Source organism: Mytilus edulis, chromosome 8, assembly GCF_963676685.1.
Source record: "Mytilus edulis chromosome 8, xbMytEdul2.2, whole genome shotgun sequence".
NCBI lineage: Eukaryota > Metazoa > Mollusca > Bivalvia > Mytilida > Mytilidae > Mytilus > Mytilus edulis.
In genome coordinates, this window is record NC_092351.1 from 52941196 (window position 1) to 52963859 (window position 22664).

Below are 22664 nucleotides of genomic sequence, written 5' to 3' on the forward strand. Positions count from 1 at the left end.
CAAAACATGTTTAACCCCGCTGCATTTTGCGCCTGTCCAAACTCAGGAGCGTCTGGCCTTTGTAAGTCTTGTATGGTTTTTTTTTAATTTTAGTTCATTTATATGTTTTGTAGTTTAGTGTGACGTCCATTTTCACTGATCTATTACACATTTTGTTTAGGGGCCAGCTGAACCCGCCTCCGGTTGCGGGATATTCTCGCTGTGTTAAAGACCTAAAGATGGCCTTCGTCTGTTTTCTGTCCTTTGGTCGGGTTGTTGTCTCTTTGACACATTCCCCATTTCCATTCTCAATTTTTTTTTTTAAAAGGTAGCTGAATTTAAACAAACCTTACTGGGACTTTTTGTTTATGTGTGCAGTAATCCGAAAATCAAGCTGTGAGGACAAGTGTATATTCAACTGGGAATGAGTATAACAAAACAAGTTTACTGATATCCAATACGTCATCCAAGCACACTCATGCAAATACTCTTTCCCAAGTTGTACCTTTTCCACATTCTACAAAAAGCGTTGTTTATACAGATAATCATACCAAAATTTTAACAAGTTAGATAACTGAAAACATCATGTATTTCATGTTAAGCTTGACCAAAGATTATTTCCGTTCTTGTAAATGAATACCTCGTCATTAGTAACGTTAGTCCTTTAATAATCGACAACCACATCGGCAGTGAAACCGATATAACATTTTGTAAAAAAAGACAATTGACTAATTGTGTTTTTTTTTTATCTTATTATTATTGTAACTATAACGATGATTTATTTGATTTATAGAAGTATATGGTATTGGATTTTGTTTTTGTTCTCACTATAATATAATTTGTTTTTTACTTTAACATGTTTAATATGATCCGTTATATAGATATTCGCTTCCTGATTAAGTATTTAGTTGCGCATTTTCGAAAATCTGACGTTTTGCGGATTTAGATGTGTTGTTGGATTAAAAGGGGACATTTTGTCTTGGGATCAGATTGATAAAGACTTAGTAGTGATGCAGAATAACCGTAATAACAGTCGTTTTCCTCCGCTATTTATTTTGTGTCATTAAATAAAACACTGTTTCTGTTTCAAGATAATAGACATTGAGAAATTGACACGAGTTTTTCACGACTTATAATAGTAATCTCCCAATAGCTATATATTTCTAACTAGAGCCACTTGTTATCGTATGCTTTGTTTCCAGACGCATTTTATGTTTACAAATTATATTTTATATTTAAAAACTATCAGTTCAGATGACTTTAAATTCAGACCTTACCTAAGACGACCCAACAAAGATAATTGCATGATGTACAACAAAAATAATAAACACATAATTATTAAAATATATGGAAAAAAAGTATAACAAAAATGCTGAACGAAGGTATACAATAAATGAAGAAAGGGATATATTTCGAAAATTCGAATAAAGGTTAAAAAACAACACTGAATTTTCAAAAAAAGACATTTATGTCCAACTGTTTTGAAAGATCGTTTTACTTCTATGTTTTGCCAAGTATATATAGTTTATTATATTGGTGAATAATTTTTTTTTTAAATAATTCGGATTGTTTTCTCTCTTCTTTCATCCTCTCTAAACAATTTTTAATGTAATCAAAAAGATACTTACATAAATACATTGCAGTGTAGTAGAAACCGATAATTCACATTGAAATAAATCTCAAAATTTCACATTGTGGCGTCATGCAACAGTGGGTGTTGCCAAGACGTTCCCGATAACAGTGCATCAATAGAAATTGAGAATTCGTATAGAATGGTATAGTTCCTTTGATAGTCAATATTATCTTCCATTTCAAAAATCCACGGTCAACGTGTAAAAAAATATAACTAAAAAATTAAAATATGAAAAAATGAAAAATATATTCAACTCATAACCGAACAGCAATGATCATTAACTTATTCGCTACGCGCATTCGTGAAATAATGTGTTTTTCGGTCACTCGTTTAACATATTGTTTCCATGAATTCTTCGATTGAATATTGTATAAATAAAAAAGTAAATAACTTATCTAGTTAATCAATTTTTGAACTGAAATTGAATGGTCTTTCTTGATCTGAGTTGCTCTTTAAACACTGAACTATAAATATTTCATTCATGTTCAGTTTTCAGACTTATCCATTGCTCTCTATAAAGATCTGATGAGTCTATGTTCAGACAATTCAGCAGTTACCTTTTGTTATATACCTGGTCAAAACAACAACATATTGAATTGTCTGAAAAGCTATTGACCAGTACTGAATTGACTGCAAGCAAAATGTCTGAGGAGTACATAATTTTTAAATACAGCATACTTGAAAAATAACTTTTCACCGGATCTAATTTGTTCAGGATAACTTATATCTATTTACTAGTCAATGCATATATTACGAAAATTCTAATAGATTAATATTTTATTTACAATAAAATTAACAATGTTGAAAAATCATTCAATAATTAAAATCCGTAAACATGTTAAAGAAAATGATATTGTCTTGATTTCTCATTCGACGAACTAAGAATTAAACTGAACCAAAAATATATATATTTAGATTACCAAGAATTGTAAAGTATTTCAAAGTATTAAATTGGAGAAAAAAAAGCTAAATTGGAGATTAAAGATAATAAAATAATTTTGAAATACTAGCGTTGCTAGGCAATATTTTTCATTTATAGCCTGGGAAAACGTTCAAAATCATCCGAACAAAACTAATATCTGAGCAGCAAATTTCTTAATTATATTTGTGTTCATAATGTATGTGTTGTACCTTAAAGAGAGGCGAAAGATGCCAAAGGGACATTCAAACTAATAAGTCGAAAATAAACTGACAACGCCATGACTTAAAAGGAAAAGACCAACAGACCAACAGTTGTACTCAAAACATAACATAGAAAACTAGACTCCGAGCAACAGTCTAAATGACTCAAATGTTTGACGTTATCGTTTTTTTTCTTTGCGATAACACCAGCGTCTGGCGAATTAAATTATAATCCTGGCACCTTTGATAACTATTAGCATGTCGAAATGTACTATTGTATTGTTTATTTGTGTATCAATCTGTCCTGAATGTTCCGGTATTTATTTGTACTGTAGTCCTGTCATGTAATATTGTCATTTTAGTGTTATATTTAACATTGCCATAAAAGCACGAGGTTTGGCTAGCCACAAAACCAGGTTCAATCCACTAATTTTCTTAAAATGTCCAGTTGTTATCTTATAGTTCATTTAGACTGTGTGTGTCGTTTATTTTTTGTTGCACTTCAGTGCTTCTGTTGTTTCGTTGTTTTCCTCTTATAGTTGATGTGTTTCCCTCGGTTTTAGTTTTTAACCTGGATTTGTTTTCTCTCAATCGATTTATGACTTTCGAACAGCGATATACTACTGTTGCCTTTATTTTTTACATGAACACCTCTTTAATTTTCATTTTTATACATGCAGCTGCAATCACCGTTAACTGTTAACAAACCTGAAAAAGGTGTTGTACACACTAAAGTTTGGATCCCAGGTCTCGTTACCAGGTATCATTGATTTATATATTTTCATAATAAATGTTGAGTCCAATCGGGGATTTGTCAGTTTGACTTTAAACTAGTCTATTAGATTTTGCAATTGAAATGTTTCACATTTTTCATATTCTAAAGCCGACTAAACGGTATGGATATATCTAACTGCTGAAGGCCTTACGGTTACCTATAATTGCTTACATTCACTCCATTTGAGGTTTGTTGGATAGTTGTCTCATTGGCGATGATACCATATCTCTTTAGTCATGTTGTTTTTATATTTACAAAAATACTGAACTCCAAGTTATAGATAAAAGGAGGAAATTCATAAGACCTGACAAATTCAAACGTTCGACTTTATAACCAAATGTCACATTTGTTTTATTCCTCGGAGTTCAACTTTTCTTTGGTTACTTTCCCACATTTTGACCATTTACTGTGAAGAATACAAGCCCTTCGTCGATTTTCATATGTGTCATGGAACTATCTGTTTTTATTGACTTTTTCATGACATTTTCTTTTTATTCCTGAAATTTACCCTTTGATACAATATTTTCATATTGATTCAGCTCATTGTTTCTTTGTGTAAATAATCAGCCAAGGAGTTTTGCTGGTTTCCTCTTCACTAATTGACTCTCTTATATTTTTCGTTTCAGCTCTAGCCGGAAATATTATTGTGTTTTGGTAAATGTTTGACACGATGCTACTATATGAATGCATTTCGATGTTTTCAGGATTTATCGAATGATAAGGATTTTCATAACCGTCACCTGATTGACTGAAACGTGTCAGCCTTTCTAACGAACTCTCTTCGGAGCTTTCTGCTTGAACCCCTAATTGAATACTAGTTTCTCCAGTGATTCTGAGCATGCTATTTCTTGTGTAACGTCGGTTGTTGGTTCAAACACTACGTTATTATAGTTTATGGTTCCTATTTCGTCATAATGTTCTTCTGGATAGGTTTCAAGTATAACATTGACCCTTGTCTTTCGCTTCAGATGACAATAAATATTGAAGGCAATGCTGCAAATTATAATTCCACCTACAACGCAGCCCATTGTTAACCAAGCAGTTCCATAACCATCAAGGGACTCACATTCGTAATCTACAAATATAATATTATAATAATTATAACTTTTGAATTATTTTGTAGTATGTCCAAACAATCATTTTAGTAGTGATTTCCACTTTATCATGATACAACAGGTATGGATCATGAATCAGTATCGCATACTTTAAATTCATACATTTCATATTTATCACTTCACTAGTGTATAAAAGCCCATCATCTACAACCAGTTATATTTCATCAATGAATACGAGCGTTAGTACAGTACTTATGTTTTGTTGATCGTGAGCATGAATGATATACATGATATAGAGACCTTAACTTTAATATTTTGACATTTCTAATATATACTTGATTCCAATTAAACTGCGTAAATCATGTACAAATGTAATAAAATTGACCGTGTTGACTTCGAAAAATTTCTCAATAATGAAATGGTGTTGAAGAACTTTAATTTACAATGGTTTATACCACAAACTTGATTATTTCTTCTATTTCACATGAAGGCTTGTACATGACATAAACATGACAAAGATGCGGGTTTATTTTTTGTCTGTTGTTTGGATATACAAGTGCTTTTCGGGTATAAACTATTTTGTATTGTTTGATGATATTAACAATTGTTTGATAATAAATCATTATAACTGTAAGGCTGGCTGTTGCTTGGATGTAGACGGTAAAAGACAACTTGCATGGCAATAATAAACGTCCATATAGATCCAAACCTTCATTACCATTTCACTTATACCTAATCCCAGTATGATTACTATTTAATTAGTTTTTCCTTATATTCTCGTACCTCTTGTCATGAGTTTCACACTGAAGGTTTCATCACCAATTTCATTTTGAATCCAAAATGTGTATGTTGTAAAATCTTTTTCTGTAAGAGTAAACCCCTGTAGCGATATTGTGTATCCTTTCATTTGAACACTAATGTTATAGTCTGTTACTTGATGGTATTCAGTTTCGTTAAAGCAACAAAAATCACCAGTAAAAATATTCAAACTACTGAATTCTGGATAACAATAAGCACTGACACTAAGGTTTATCTGAGTTCCAATGCGTCCGGACTGAATGTTTTCTGAAGCGGCAACAAATACAGGTTTGGCTGTAACATAATACAGTTAAAGTTTGAAAAAAAGAACAAAAAAAGATAACATTTTTAAGCCATTTGCTGCTCACAAATATTACTGGTTCCTATAACATTTCAAACGTGGTGTGTCTAATTTTTGTTTTGAGAGGCAATATTTAGCTAAAAGTTCAAGGCTACTTTTGCTAGCTTCCTTAAGCTACTTTTTTGTGTTGCTTGGAACACTAAATTTTGATTAAACTTTATATACCAATTGATATTTTAACAAGGGCATCACCCAACCATCCCATTACAATATCAAATACTTTTCAGTGGATTTAATTATTTCAAATAAATACGTCTTTTTTTACCTGCACGAAATAGGACACTTGTGCCGGAAGTGACTTTTAATACCAATCAATATATCAAAAAATATACAATTCACACGTTATGACACCGAACACTGTAACTGTTTTATTTTGTAATTATTTTGTTTTGTTAGACATTGTTTGCATGACACTATAGAAATATCGTAAATTTTATTAAACAGGCGCATTTTTTTGCGAACGAAATGAATAAACATTATTGCATTTTGCCTTTTTTGTGTTTATGAAAAGCTGCTGGTAAGGACAACCTCATATTACGACTTCAGATAGGCTTTTCTTTTTTCGAAATGAACATGATAAACAAAATAATAATTGAGAAAACTATAATTAATTCCTAGTAAAAATTCATTAATTTGTAAATATCACCAATACAAGATTTACAAAATAGAATTTTGCACTTAGGAGAGGTGTAAAAGAAGATAAGGATGTTATTACCAGATCTTAGGGAAAAGCTTCTGGAAATTTGAAGGTTTCTCCTTCAGATTTTCTTCTTAAAACTATACACATCTGTCAGATTTTCCAAAAAGTTGATTACTAATCTTTCTGTTGACTGACCAGTTCCCTCTCAACTATTTATGGACTTATTCTTGAATGTTTTAAAGCATGAGCAAATAGTTAATGGAAATTATTATTTCTATAGAGTAAACAACTTCTTGTAAGCTTGAATCAAATATTGTGCTTTGCATATAGATTCATCATGTATTGCATGTATTGGATTGTCATTAATTTTGGAATTTTTTGCACAACACTTTCACTCAACCAGATTAAACTGATGCGTTATTTTCTAAGCAAATGATCTTCATTAGACAATGCGGTGCATGTATTTGTATACATCTGTGTACTTCGGTCCTTGTTGAATAATAATGTCCTAGATAATTATACCATATATCCATATTTTTGTATTCGTATTTAGTGACAATTCGTAGTTATCCATATTGCATTGAATCAAATTTAGTGCATCATTAAAAAAAGTTGTTTCCCGAGTATGCTCGATGTCTTCTCAAAGAATATATACACGGAAAGTTGGTTAGAATTAGGTATTTTGAAATTTTCTTATAACCTTGGTATTTTAATCATCCATTTTCACGCTATGACATTAGAAATTATTTCCTACTTATCTAGTTTCTTTAAAACTCATTATCATTTTTCTTTATATTTTTATGTGAATTTTAATAGTTTTATTTTCGTCCTACTTTATCGAGTGTTACTTCTAACTAAAATAAGAACTCACATTGTATTTCTGGTGTGACCGTTTCTTGCAACAATTCTTGCAATAAATCACTACTAACTCGACATGTATACGTCTTCTTGTTATCGTATCTTGTTGGTGTTATTGTTATATTCAATATTTCAGGTCCGCCGGTGCCAATTCCTGAAGACATATTGTACCATGTAAGTGTCTCCTTAGGAATTCAACTTATAACAGTGCAAATTAATTGTAGACTTTTACCTTCTTGTCCAAGCAATTTACCATTGACCGTTCCATGAATTGTTAGATTCTTTGGTTTAACTGTTGATAAATGAAAAAAATGCTATCTTTATATAGCCAAAAAACTATATTTTATGCATTTTATACATTTTCTTTAGCAATTTCACAGAAATTATTTATGTTTGTCATAAATTACATTAAATCCAAATGATTGTAGAACTTTGAACATTTATGAAACTTATTATTCATTCATGTTCAACAAATTAACAGCTATAAATGCCACCACATCCAGTAGCAAGAACACTCAAGGAACACTCAAGGAAAACGATTTGATAATAGATAACACGAAAGAAGAGACCAACTGACACAAAAATTAACAGCTATAGGTCACCGTACGGCCTTCAGCAATGAGCAAAGATAAAACCGGTACCGCATAAACAGTTATAAAAGGTCTTGAAATCACAAAGGTAAAACAATTCAAAAGAGAAAACTAACGGCCAAATTAATGTATAAAACAAATGAACGAAAAACAAATATGTAACATAGCAACAAACGACAACCACTGAATTCGTGTGAATTACAGTGTCCTGATTGGGTCACGCACATACATACAGAATGCGGCGGGGTTAAACATGTTAGCGAGATCCATACATACAGAATGTGGCGGGGTTAAACATGTTAGCGGGATCCCAACCCTCCCCCTAACCTGGGACAGTGATGCAACAGTACAATATAAGAACTAACTATAAAAATCAGTCGAAAAAGACTTAATTCATCATAAGGATATTAGAAATACATACATGTATGACAAACACACAGAGTGGGTTTGGATGGGTACTAGTACATCCCAACAACAAAAAGACACTAAGTACAGATCTGAGAGTACTCGCAGTTACTGACAGCTAGTTCAAATCCAATAACAACTAATAAAACAAATCCTGCATCTAAGACTAAGTTATCAATCAGTACAAATCCAACATCAAATGGATTTAGAATAAAGACGTCATGAACAGTCAGAGAAAAAGAAGACCTTGTACAATGCCAAGATAAAGAAATCAACAGATTGTAGATCAATGAAAGTTCCTATGTATATAACAATAATACTTAGTTTGCTTTTAATTTACTGATAACAAAATCAATATTAATACCAATAAAAACAATATTCAAAGATCTAATGACAGAGTTGAATTGGTAGACAACAAAGTCGGCATAGTCAGCTATATATCCGTATTTCTGTGCTTAATAGTAATAAGGAAATGTTGTATGAGTTTTAATGAGACATATCTCCATCCAAGTCACAATGTGTAAAAAGTCAACAATTATATGTAAGAGTACGGCCTTTAACACGAAGCCTAAGCTTACACCGACGTATGATTATTGTATTCAATCAATTTTATTTTGAGATTTTAACTAAAGTGAAATGTTTGAAACTGTTCATACATACATTAGAAATAAACAAATGTTATTCGTATTTTACGTTATATATGACAAAAATACTTTATAAATATCTCCCCCGTTTCCAACTAATTCAATGTAGGAAAATGTTTTATTTTTTTCAAATTTATATAAAACAATTACAACCTGTCTTAAAACTTATTCAAAACATATATCGTTTATCTAATTTTAAAACACCTCATCGGTTTCTACAAAAAACGCTTATCACTACGAACAAAGTGCGAATCGGACACGTAATTGATTTCTTTAAACTGCGATACTGTGTTCCTTTTTTTCTGAACCGTAGAAAGGTTTGTATTATATTGCTATGCTGGTAAGACTATCATTACAAACAGCAACTTGCAAATCAACGCCGACACCTGAACATTATAAAAACCGTTGAAGCCCCTTAGTTTATGAAGTTAGTTCTCTATTTTCACTTTGCACACGTGGGGAAGTATAGGTTCTTAATCAACTTCTTGATAAGCTTTTTTTGTCTAATGAACAATCTGTGGTATTTACATTAATACTCAGTCAAACATCTACTTCAGATTAACGATTTTTTTTCTAACTATGACAATTATCTTACTTGTGGTCATAGTATTGCGGCATGATCTATCAAGCGTAGGTGAAAATGGTGTCAGGTAGAAAGAATGAGAGCACCTCCAAAGGTCGTTTTTTTTCATATCCAAATATTAAATATCTTGTGCAATAAGAAATACATAGAATCACTAAAACAACACTTACAACGAGCATTGTCAACCAAATTAATGCTAAGAGAGGGCAGCCCAAAACATGAGAACAATGGCTGGAAAGTAAGGAAAGACGCTGACAGTGTTAAAATCAATATGCAAAGGTTTTTTTTTCAAATTACCACCTTAAAAGCGACGAAATAATTATATTGGAATACAAAATTGTATATTTTCTTGTCATTTGTTCTTTCGTTTTAATTTATTTTTTTCAAAATGAAAAAACACATTGTTTATATAACCTAAATTGGTTTTTGTCTGTTTTGCAAATAAAGTTATATATATAGATGGTCTTTTTGTTAGACCTTGAACTATGATTAACCTGTAACAATCAATTAAGCTTCCTTCAACAGAAAGAAGATGGGTATTCTTTAAAATATTTTGACAGTTTAAGTTACATAATGGTTTCTTACAGGTAAATGACAGTCATAAAAAACGGGTACAACAATAGAATTATGTCAACAAAATGTTAAAATTTCATACTACGGACACAATTGTTTGTTGATCTGTGTATATGGCTAATGATTGTTATCATGGCTTAAATTCTCTCTCGCCCTGCTCGTCCGAATTAAAAGTATTTAATCTCTAAATTCAATAGGCTATAAACAAGACAAACACAGATATAGGATTAGTTGCTCGCAGTAACATCTTATTTCCTCATGCGATACAATATTTTATTTTACTTTATTGTACATATTTTTTCGATTGAAACAATATATAAATACATGACATATAACATTGTTCCTCTTTCGCATCGTTTCGTTTTCCTCGGCTAATACCTCCAACGCCTGTACGTACAATAAACACAGCAGCAACTGCATAAATACCTATGTGACCAACTTTAATTCGACGTAACTGCGAGCACTTCCGATACTAATACATTTTAAATGCCAAACTTTATAAAGTACCATTTAACCCCATCCGTAAAAACCGCCAAAACTTTCATCGTGCCTTATGCACCTAACATCAAATTTATAAATAGTACATACTGTTACAAAATCAGTTTCCGAACTAGTTATACTAGTTCTCATCTATAAATAATTACTACAAATAGCAAACGGGAATAACCCTATTTCAAACGAAATAAAATACATATATCCGCATGAGCTAGTAAAGTGTTCCTGTTAAAACAAAGGATAAAAGTATGATTAAATTCATTTTTTTTGGCACCTCAAATTGCAGAAGTCTTAGATTATCAAATCGCTTGTATTAACTATACTAGAACACACCCGCGAAATCGCGGGCATTCAGAGCGTAGTTGAAAGTATGTAAAGTGTTGTTGGAAGAATTATGTAAAAAAATTTCAGCAAAAGTATCATAAGTCAAAGGTTATTGGGGACAGGAAAATGTGTTTTTTTATCCCTCCTCCTTTATTTCCAAAATTCCCAATTTTGGTTTTCTATCAATTTCAATATGAACATAATACATTTAGTGGGGAATTTCAGCAAAAGTATCATAAGTCATAGGTTATTGGCGACAGGAAAATGTTTTTTTATATCCCTCCTCCTTTATTTCCAAAATTCCCAATTTTTGGTTTTCTATCAATTTCAATATGAACATAATACATTGAGTATGTTCTGAACATTTAAGTAAGGAGCCTGTAATTCAGTGGTTGTCGTTTGTTTATGTGTTACATATTTGTTTTTCGTTCATTTTTTGTACATGAATAAGGCCGCTAGTTTTCTGGTTTGGATTGTGTTACCTTGTCAGTTCGGGGCCTTTTAAAGCTGAGTATGCGGTATGGGCTTTGCTCGTTGTTGAAGGTCGTACGTTGACCTATAGTTGTTAATTTCTGTGTCATTTTGGTCTCTTGTGGAGAGTTGTCTCAACATGGCTATCATACCACATCTTCTTTTTTGTAATCAATGGATTTTGTAAAAGATTTAATAACTGGAGAATTTCAGAAAAGGTATCAAAAGTTCACTTGAATAATTTTAGGGCTTATCTGTATATTATGAACATTCATTACTATATAAATATAGTGTATTTACTTTCAATTTTAAGTTTACTAATCGATCCATGGTGGTCATTGATGTAGTATACAGACCCTCTCTATTTAATAAACTATGTGACCGCCGTGGATACCATGGTGGTCATTGATATAGTATACAGACCCTCTCTATTTAATAAACTATGTGACCGCCGTGGATACCATGGTGGTCATTGATATAGTATACAGACCCTCTCTATTTAATAAACTATGTGACCGCCGTGGATAGTAAACTTGAAAATGATAGCAGATAGAAAAGAAGAAAAAAAAAAAATAATAATAATAATTAAAAACCAATTGTTCAGAGAACAATTGAAAGTCTTTCCACAACAAAGAAATTTGGATGAGAAGGTAGTTTCTTCATACTGATCATGATGAGATAAATAATGGTTTTATTATCTTTTTGAGTGATTTAAGGGAGATAATATGCTACTTCCGGTCTCATATGATAGCTTTTTTCACACTGATTCCAAAAATATATAGTTTCTATATACTTTTGTATGTAGAATGGGAGATAATTGGTCACTTCCGGTTTGTTGGAAGTCATTTTTAGTCTTCAAGAATCAGTTTATGTATCTTTATGAAAAAATATATGGATTCTGAGTACTTGTATGTGAACAAATTGCAAAAAAATCTACTTCCGGTTTTCTCAAGGTCACTTCCGGTAGCAATTTTTCAGGGTCATTTGTCACTTAACCTTTTGTATAAGGTCAAATGTCTTTATAATGAACATAGTTGAAGTTATAATCAAATAACCTCATATCAAGACATTTCAGGGGCAACAACTCCTATAAGATGCCATTAAATTGTATAAGTCTAAATGTAGCATATCTTCATTACAACAAAGCTGACATTTTGCACTAGTTCTTTAATATGTATCTTTCAAAGTGCCAGAAAAAATGCAAAAACAAGCAAAAGTCACAATTGAGAACTTGACCTTGACCTTTGACCTTGACCTCATTTTCTAAGTTAGGACCTAGGGGACTCAAATAAAAACATTCCAGGGTTATACGGTTAACTGTTTATGAGTTAAATAAACATATCGACAAATTTATTTTGTAAAGGTAGATAACTCCTATAAAATTTCATTGAATCGCTTCGATCTAAATACGCCAAAAATTACTGAGGATGTAACGAACAATTTGTAAAAAGAATTTTGTAGCTTTCTTATTTTGTTACGAAGGAGATGCACACAGAGTGTAAACAGTGAAAAGGGAGATAACTCTTACATAGAAAATGGTTCGGCTTAGCAGGGTGAAATTCAAAAGCGCATAAACTATACGATACCATATGAGAAATATCTAAGCGACATATTGCGAAACAAACATTTATCGCAAGAACAAAATTTGGCGGAAAAAAAAAATAATAATCAGAAGAAAAACAATAAGTCTTTCCACAGAAAAGTGGAAAGACTTAATAATCAGAACAAATTCAATAGGTCTTTCCACGGAAAGGTGGAAAGACCTAATAAGGGCATGTGGGTCCGTGTAACACTTATCAATTCAAAGTTTTAAAAAATATCAAAATTCTAAATATCGTTTTCAAATTTGATAGTTTAAAAATTTGATCAAACTTTAAAAATACTAAACCTAACGTGCAATTTTATTATTTCACTATTAAATGTTTGATTTTTTAAATGTTTGATTAAAATACCAAAAATAGAAAAGGGACGAAAAGTGGGGTACCTGTAAACTGCGAAACGAAATAAAAGCAAAACGAAACGAAACAAAATGAAATGAAAACATGCTGTTATATAAAAGTTAATGTATAAAATAAAACCACAGGCACGGACAGTTCTAAGCGGTGAAAAATAGGATGACAAAATAAATATTTCTCAAAAGAAGAGAATTCATTTTAAAACAAGACACACGGCTCTGATAATGACCATGTTACTTGATGGTTTACCCAGCACCCATATTTTAGGAGTAACAATAAAACTGATCAACTCGCAGTAGGTCAAATAGTATGGTTAGGTTGAGTGTGTATATAGTTATCAAAGGTACCAGGATTATAATTTAGTACGCCAGACGCGCGTTTCGTCTACATAAGACTCATCAGTGACGCTCATATCAAAATATTTATAAAGCCAAACAATAACAAAGTTGAAGAGCATATATATTTTCTACTGGACTTTAATCAATAAAATGGCTCAATACACGTTGTATTACATGTATCTCATTTGATTTCAAATTTTTCTGTTTTGCTCTACGATTTCTTACTTTCTGCAATCATGTCGGCAGATGAATATATCTTTAACGATAATTTTTAACGTTTAAGTCAACTATTACTGTTCTTAAGCCTCGGTCACACCTTACCGGATAGTTCGAACGGACGCCTAACGGATAACTTTTGTCAATCCGTTCATGTCCGTTAGACGTCCGTTCTTATCCGTTAGACGTCCGTCCATATCCGTTGCATGTCCGTTAAGCGTACGTTTTTTCCGTCGACGTCCGTTCTGTACGGTGGAAACTTTTGAGCATGTTCAAAACTTTGAACGGACGTCCAACGGATAAAATGTCCGTTGAACGTCCGGTAGGCATCCGTTTTGTACGGTACTCGTCCGTTTCGTTTCCGGTTTGTATCCGTTACGTGTCCGTTATACATTCGTTGAAGGTCTGGAGGATAAATTCACCATCAGACTTCTACCGGACGTTTAACGGATAAAACGAATGTTGAACGAATGAGAACCGTACTTCTACCGAACGTATAACGGAGAAACGTCGCACGATACTGGTGTTATTTTAGTGAAATCGCAGACAAGACACATTCAAGTCATCAATTAATAAACATTAAAAGTGATCTTCTAAAGTGTTATATATCATTTTCAAGCTTTTAACTTCTACTTTCAGAATATTGCAATTTTGTATATGTAACAGACATTTTTCATTAAGTGAAAATCAATTAAACCTTCATTTTTTAATATTATTTCCTTGTCCCGCGTTACACTTTAAGTTTTGGGAAATTCGGAATATTGTAAAAATCATATAAAAGATTCCACCAAACGATATTAAAGTCTGTCTAGAACAAGCACGACATAATTGGTCGATGATGTAATGTCGGTTTTTTCTTTGAAAAGACGGAATTTCGAGAAAAAAAGGATCTAGATGATACAAATTATGTGTCCCATGTACAAAAAATTGCCGTCATTTTTCTAAATTGTCCAATTAAAAAGGGACACCAGAGCAATCACCATGTCGTAAGTAAAAAATTATTATACTAATATTTTGTACAAAGCTCACACTTTTGCCTCATATCGGATAAAACGGATGATGAACGGATTTGAAACGGATAAATGCTAATTGAAAATTTTGCGTCAGAAATGCCAATTATTGGTATGTCAGATTTCTTAAGGTTCATGAATTCTTATTATTCATAATCAATCTTATAGAGTAAGGGCACGTCTTAACAATCAAGCAGTTCTTATTCAGGCCAGACACTGCCCTTTGGTGGCACTTTGAAGAACAAACCCAAACCAGTTACACAGAAACATTTGAATATTTATGCGATTTACATGTATTATTATTGAAACCTTTAATTTTTCCGTATGTCTTGTTAATCCGTTTTATCCGGTACGCCTCCGTTAGGTGTCCGTTTTATGCGATACTCGTCCGTTGGATGTACGTTCGACATCCGTTCTGTCCGGTACGTTTCCGTTTCTCGTACGTTGCATATCCGGTGTGTGTCCGTTAGGCATCCATTACACGTCCGTTTTATTCGGTCAGTACATCAACGGACTCCCAACGGATAACAATTTTTTCAACGGACAACTTTTATTTTCATCCATTAGGCGTCCGTTCGTGCTATCCAGTAAGGTGTGACCGAGGCTTTAGTAATTGTTGGCCTTAGATATTCAGCTTTGAACGTTCCTGATCCAGAAAAACGCTTCGGTTGTAACTTTTAACGTTTTGTTTCTATTTTTTATCGATTGCATGACGATCATATATATTGCCTAGATTAAAAACAAATATTAGTATCCTGGAATCAGGACATTGTTATATGATGTCTACATAAACTCTTCATAGATAGATACCCGGATGTAAATTTTGTATTTGCACCAGACGCGCGTTTCGTCTACAAAAGACACTTGAATCAAAGTAAGTTAAAAAAAAAAAGCCAATAAAGTCAAATTAAATAAAAAAGACACAAAAAAAAAAAGAAACGTTAACATCCAACTTATCGTTCTGGTTTTGTAAAAGCTGAACACATTCATCATATAAACGTATACCATAAACATTATTTTCAGTCTTCATATTTATGTAAAAGTTGCCGCTGTACATTATGCGCCCATCTTTTCATTTGTAGGTGTCGGCATTTTGAAAATTAAAAATTATTTTGAATAGTTTATATCAGTGATAAATTGTAATCTTTTTGGGATTCTCACTAAGGTGTCGACACGTTTTTTTTTTAAATTTTACTTGGATACTTCCACGAGGGACTTCAATAATGGTATATAAAAATATTCTAAACCCCTGTTCAATGATGAAAAAAACATCTGTGCAAGCAGAGGACAAAAGAAATATTCTGAATCAAGTTTTCCCCCATATATTATAGTGTGAAATTTTGAACAAAATAATTTGATCAATAGCGACGAAAAACTTAATAAAATTGTAAGCGCTTAGCGCGATTTTTTTCCCACTTCAATAAAACAACCATATCCCCACTTTTGAAGTTAAATGGTTGCTTCCTTAGACAAAGTTTGGACTGATGGTTGTGAAAAGTATATGCATTTATCATATACGTAGCTCCATAAGGGGCCCTTAATCAACCTCTGTAAATAGCAAGTAAAGGGAAAGGGATTTTTTTTTGTATCAAGGGATATCTTTGTTCCGTATTTGTTATTTATGCATTTTTAAGTTATCGTACGATAATCAACTTTGAGCAAAGTAAAAGAACACAGGTACACGTACGTCAGAATGGGGCGTGTAGAGAGAGTGCCACTCTGCCATACGTGTTTCTCGTTTGTCGTTTTGATATAGATAAGACCGTTGGTTTTCCCCTTTGAATGGTTTTACACTAGTAATTCTTGGGGCCCTTTATAGCTTGCTGTTCGGTGTGAGCCAAGGCTCCGTGTTGAAGGCCTTACCTTAACCTATAATGTTTTACGTATATAAATTGTTACTTGGATGTCGAGTTGTCTCATTGGCACTCAAACCACATCTTCCTATATATATATATCTATATATATGACACATATCAAAATCCATCTATAAGGGCTACTTTGCCCGAGCCAGCTGAATCATAAGTTTCTTTGAAATTTGTATGTAAAGAACCTATTTTGAATTATGGATTTTTGGTTGCCAGTGACAAATATTTCATGAATGATAGCAATAAATACAACAGGGAGGTATTGAGCTTGTTATTCATATAATGAAGACATAATCTTTCAATTAGTTTAATTGAGTTCTGGAGCTGGCATATGTCAGTAACTGCTAGCTTTATATATAGTAGTCCTTTGTTAATTTATTATCATTGTCATTTTGATTAGTTTCTTTTGTTTTCTATTCTGACATAGGACTTGGATTTCTTTTAAAGTGCGTTTTACTGTGCGTATTGTTGTGTGTTAGTTCATTCTACATTGGCTAGAGGTATAGGGGGAGGGGTGTGATCTCACGAAACATGTTTAACCTTGTCGCATTTGTGCGCTTGTCTCAATTCAATTCAGGAGCCTCTTGCCTTTTTGATGCAAGTTTAAATAGCTTTGATTTTTTTTTAATAGATGCACAATCTTAAAATTTTAGTACTGTTATCCCATGTGATGTTTAATATGTTAAAATAAAAAAAAAAACGACTTCTTCTTTTCTTTTTTTATTTTGTAATTAAAAATTATCTGATATATTTCGTGCTATTTATTCAAAACTAAAATTGATTATAATCAGAGCCGTGTTTACATGTTCCTCTCTTTTCGCCCAATTTTTATTTTTGATATTTTAATCAAACATTTAAAAATCAAACTTTCAAAAAATGAAATAATCAAAATTTCACGTTCAGTTTAGTATTTTAAAAGTTTGATCAAATTTCTAAACTATCAAATTTAAAAACGATATTTGGAATTTTTAAATTTTTTATTATTTGGTTAAAGGGGCACTAGCTGTCAAATTCATTGTAACCGATTTGACTCAAATTCTCATATTTGGTTTATAACAATGTAAAACATTTATCCAAACTATCAAAAGTCTAAAATAAACAGTTTACAGAGCATGTGGTAGATAATATATAGGTTCGTTTCGTGTGTATTTTAGTCCAGACACCATCTAATTAACTATCGATTTGACCTCAGATGACCATATAAGCGATGTAAACAAAAATAAAGATACGAATAGATTAAACCAACACGTGCAATTTCATTTTTATAGGTCTGTTTGATTTTATTTTATAGATTAAAAATAGATGTTTCTCATTGTTTTTAACCATATAAGAATGATTTTATGTGCATCGAATTAGTAATCAAATGATTTACCGTAGTTTCACTTTCATTGTTGACATTCTTTTTCTTTAAATAACCAGTACACGTACAATGCATGCGTTGTCAATCTCTAGCTAGGGGTTAACTCGAAGTTCACATGAATACCGGTTAGAATGATGATGACGTTTTCACTTGCAAGTGAATCAGTCAAAAATTATGTTTAATCGCTTATTTCAACAAAATTAAAGGAAATTGATTGCTAAAAGCAAATTATTATTTCATTATTCCAATTTGATTAATGATTGATCTAAAAAAAATTTTTTTTATATATATCGTAGCTAGTGCCCCTTTAAAATATCAAAATTTCAAAACTTTTACACATTTTGGAATTTTGATATTTTAAAACTTTGATCAAAATTCCAAATATCTAAAATTTCAAAACTTTTTAAAACTTTGATTTGATAAGTGTTACACGGAACCGGTTTATACGGACCCATGTGATATGGTTGCCATTGCGACATCTATCCACTAAAGTTCAAATGAAGTGTAGTAAGCAATTATAGGCAGACGTACGGCCTTCAACAATGAAAAACCCATACCGTATGGTCGGTTATTAAAGGTCCTGAGATAACACATATAAAACAATATAATTTAGGAAACTAACAGCCTTATTTGTAACAAAACAGTTTACAGTTTACGAAAAACGAATATGAAAAACATAAACCAAGTTGAACGACAACCACTGAACTACAGGCTCCTGACTTATGAAAGGAACACGAATAATGCGTCGGGGTTAAACATGTTTGTGAGCGCTCAACCCTCCCCTAACCTGGGACAGTGGTGTAACAGTACGACATAACAACAAAACATAAAAATCAGTTGAAAAAGGCATAACTTATCGGAGGGATACAAATAGAAATTCATCTAACACAAACACAAAGTAGACGTGAACGGGTACATATACATCCCAAAAACAAAAACAAGACACTAGATACGTAACACATAATTGGAGAATAACCTAAAAATATATATACTTTTGATTTTCGAATTTAAGAGACAGAAAGTAACTTCATCGCAGTTTCATCTCCTTTTAATGTACATTTATTACGTATACTGTACTTACCTTGTATAATTAACGTTACATACATTACATGGACTCTATTTAACCCCTTGAAACCGTCTTCGAAACATTTATAAATTCCTTCTTCTTTTTCAGTTACATTTTCTATGTGCATGTCATATTCTCCGTAACTAATATCTCCTACAATTTTCAGTGTATTTGTTGAAAACTTAGGATTTATTTCAAGACCAGAGGTGTATAAATCGTCGTGAGGTCCTCTCCAATAGTAATTGTTTTTCGAATTAACTTGACATTTCAAGACTGCCGACTTCCCTTTTAATACATACACTGTATTTTTTGTTGTTGTTTTAGCTCCTAGGTCTAATAAAAAAAAATGTTTGGTAACATTCAAAGGTTATCAAATTCAACGTTTACTTTCATCTTGTAACAGTATAAACAAAATTGACTCTCTACCCTTTACACAAATATTCCATATTCCAAACTAAAAGACAAATTGAAAGAGTTGGTATTGCTTTGCTTCATAAAAAAGAATGGCCAACGTAGATACAAGTATCTTGTCTGAGGGAGGGATAAATCCTACTTTGTAAAGGATCACTCTGATTCAACGAAAAAATTCTCTGAAACTGATATTATCAAGATGCTTGATTTCTTGATTGACAAAATATTTGTTACGTTCGGAGGACGTGTTTTTTAACAGACTGTCGGCATTCCAATGGGAACAAACTGTGCTCCTCTACTTGACGACTTGTTTCTTTATTATTATCAGGCTGACTTCATGCAGAAACTTCTTAGGAAGAAATATTAGAAGTTAGCAATATCCTTTTACTCTACTTTCCGCTATAAAAATGATGTTCTTTCACTAAATAATTTAAAATTTGGTGACTATGTGGAACGCATCTATCTCATCGAACTAGAGATACAGGATACTACAGATACAGTTAAGTCTGCGTCATATCTTGACTTACATCTAGAAATTGACAATAAGGGTCGGTTGAAAACAAAGCTTTACGACAAAAGAGATGATTTCAGCTTTCCAATTGTGAACTTTCCATTTCTAAGTAGCAACATTCCAGCAGCACCTGCATACGGGGGTATATATCTCCCAATTTATACGATATTCCCGTGATTGCATTTCCTATCATGATTTTCCTGATAGAGGTTTGCTGCTCACAAGGAAGCTATTAAACCAAGAGTTCCAAATGGTGAAGTTGAAATCCTCCCTTCGTAAATTATACGGACGCCATCACGAGTTGGTTGACCGTTTTGGAATAACCGTTTTACAAATGATATCGGATATGTTTCTTACGTCGTAACTACAGTCCCCTTCCCTTTCATGAATGTGACCTACCGAATTAGACTATTTACCAGATTTGTTATCACATAAGCAACACGACGGGTGCCAAATGTGGAGCAGGATCTGCTTACCCTTCCGGAGCAACTGAGATCACCCCTAGTTTTTGGTGGGATTCGTGTTGTTTATTCTTTAGTTTTCTATGTTGTGTCATATATAGTATTGTTTGTCTGTTTGTCTTTTTCATTTTTAGCCACGGCGTTGTCAGTTTATTTTAGATTGATGAGTTGACTATCCCTTTGGTATCTTTCGTCCCTCTTTTACCAACTGAAGTCAGGACTATGACAGTCGCTTTCCATTACCGTTCCATTAGTTGATAAAGTCTAACGTTTTATTTTGTCAATTTTTATGGACCTCCCTTTTTGAATATACCTGGAGTTTGATATTTTGTTGTGACTTTGATAATGCATGCTCAAGACTAATGCCCACAATATACATGGTTTTCTTACTCTCAAGTTCTTCATTTCAGAATATGATCTTACTATGTGTTTGGTCTTGGTCAAATGTTTTAAACGTTAAGATTGAAAGAAACAAAGAAGATGATTATAACGACCATAGCATAACTAAATACGAATATAAACAGTTATAGTTCACCTTCAATGATGTGCAAAACGAGTATTTTATTATGTGATTTAAAAAGGCTCCTTAATATATGTTATCTGATTGAAATCTACCTGCAATAAACAAGAAACTAATCTCACTCAAATTGCATTTGGGTGATGCTACCTTCATAAATTTAAAGTGTAACTATGCCTTCATCATCACCATGATCATAATTGAAATCAAAGTTTTACATTAAATAGAGTGTCGTTCAAGATATGTCTAAAGCTATTTTCTGCAGTTGAAAAAATAAATGTTTTTACTTTTGTATTTACTTGGCTGTATTTGAAACTTTTGTCGGAAATTCAAAATCTAAAATTGAACTCGCAAGCCAAATCTTGATGCACAAGTTTTTTAAGCATTTTACTCCCAAGTGTCGAGATGGCAGAGGTCAACGATGTCAAAATGATACCAGTTTATAGTGATAAAATTAACTACCAAGCGAGATCGCTACAATGGAACACTTACTATAGTAAACATGTTACAGGACATTCTGTGCCTACACGGGGCCATCCATTTCCTTGCATTAAACTTTGCATTCATTTATATGGTGCGTACACAATATGATACATAATAAGCATTGTTATTATGTAAATAAAACAGGAAAAGAAAAGTTAATATTGCTTGTGTGAACACATTATTCAAGTTCCCTAATTTGATATATTTCTGTACTCATTCCAGATTAAGATTTCCGTGTTGTTTGATAAAATAAAAATGATAAAAATGTAGAAGGAAAATTGTTTGATACTCACAATATATGTGTAAAACAAACCATGGCATCAACTTCAAGATAGACCTAGTCATGGTCCAATCTGTAATAGGATGGCAATATACATTTTTTAATTTGTAAATACTGGCGTTGCGTATATGACATTTTATATGACAAAATATATCTACGTTATGATAAAACTTGTATTTATTTACGATAAGAATTATGTGATAAATTCATTGAGCAGTTCCGACAGTCTTTCAGTCAGATGGTACCAAAATTCATAAATCTCACAAAGTCTCAGTACGTTCGAGATTTTATACTGAAAAGCCTATCATATTGAATTTCATTTCCCGTTAGATAATACTGTTCCCAGATCATACCACAATTTTTGATTTTTATATGTTGCTGATACAAATCGTTATAGTGTATTTCATATATAAAAAATAGTTCTTTCTGACCTTAAAATTATTCCTGGTGATATTTCAATAATTGTTTCCGCAATATTAATATAGAATTCCTATAGATTAATAATAAAAATCAAATACAACAACGGAAATGAGCTATTACTAAAAAAAAGTGGAAAACAATTATGATACATATCAATTTTAAACGTTTATAAACATTTTGTACATTGTATGAGTAAAGTTCAATTGTTATTCATTTAAGTCGAGAGCTTGTGTACAAGTGTTAAAAAATGTTGCTGAATTGAAACAAAAATTATATATATTTGTTTTTGAGTTCAATGATCCTAATACCAAGCTGTGAAGACAACATTATGTTCAACTGGAAAGGACAATAATAAAACAGGTTTTCAGATATGCAGTACGTTATCCAAGCACAGTTATGTAAATCCGCTTTCAATGGACATATTTTGACAATCCTCTTTCCCAATTTGTACCATTTCCATATTTT

At 32.1% G+C, this 22664-nt stretch overlaps 1 protein-coding gene across 2 annotated transcripts in view; it reads right to left on the reverse strand.

The window, feature by feature from the left end:
* Nucleotides 1-22300, reverse strand: part of LOC139485876 (opioid-binding protein/cell adhesion molecule homolog) — a 40700-nt gene extending 18400 nt beyond the window's left edge. The window contains exons 1-3 of one of the 2 annotated variants that reach the window (XM_071270525.1): nucleotides 22211-22253; nucleotides 21793-21852; nucleotides 19132-19449 (exon numbers count right to left, since the gene is read on the reverse strand). In XM_071270525.1, coding sequence (XP_071126626.1) covers nucleotides 19132-19449; nucleotides 21793-21844 — 370 coding nt within the window. In that variant the 5' untranslated portion in view covers nucleotides 21845-21852; nucleotides 22211-22253. Of the gene's footprint in view, nucleotides 1-19131; nucleotides 19450-21792; nucleotides 21853-22210 lie in introns of both variants that reach the window. The other variant, XM_071270526.1, reaches the window with a different exon arrangement.
* Nucleotides 22301-22664: the final 364 nt, after the last annotated feature.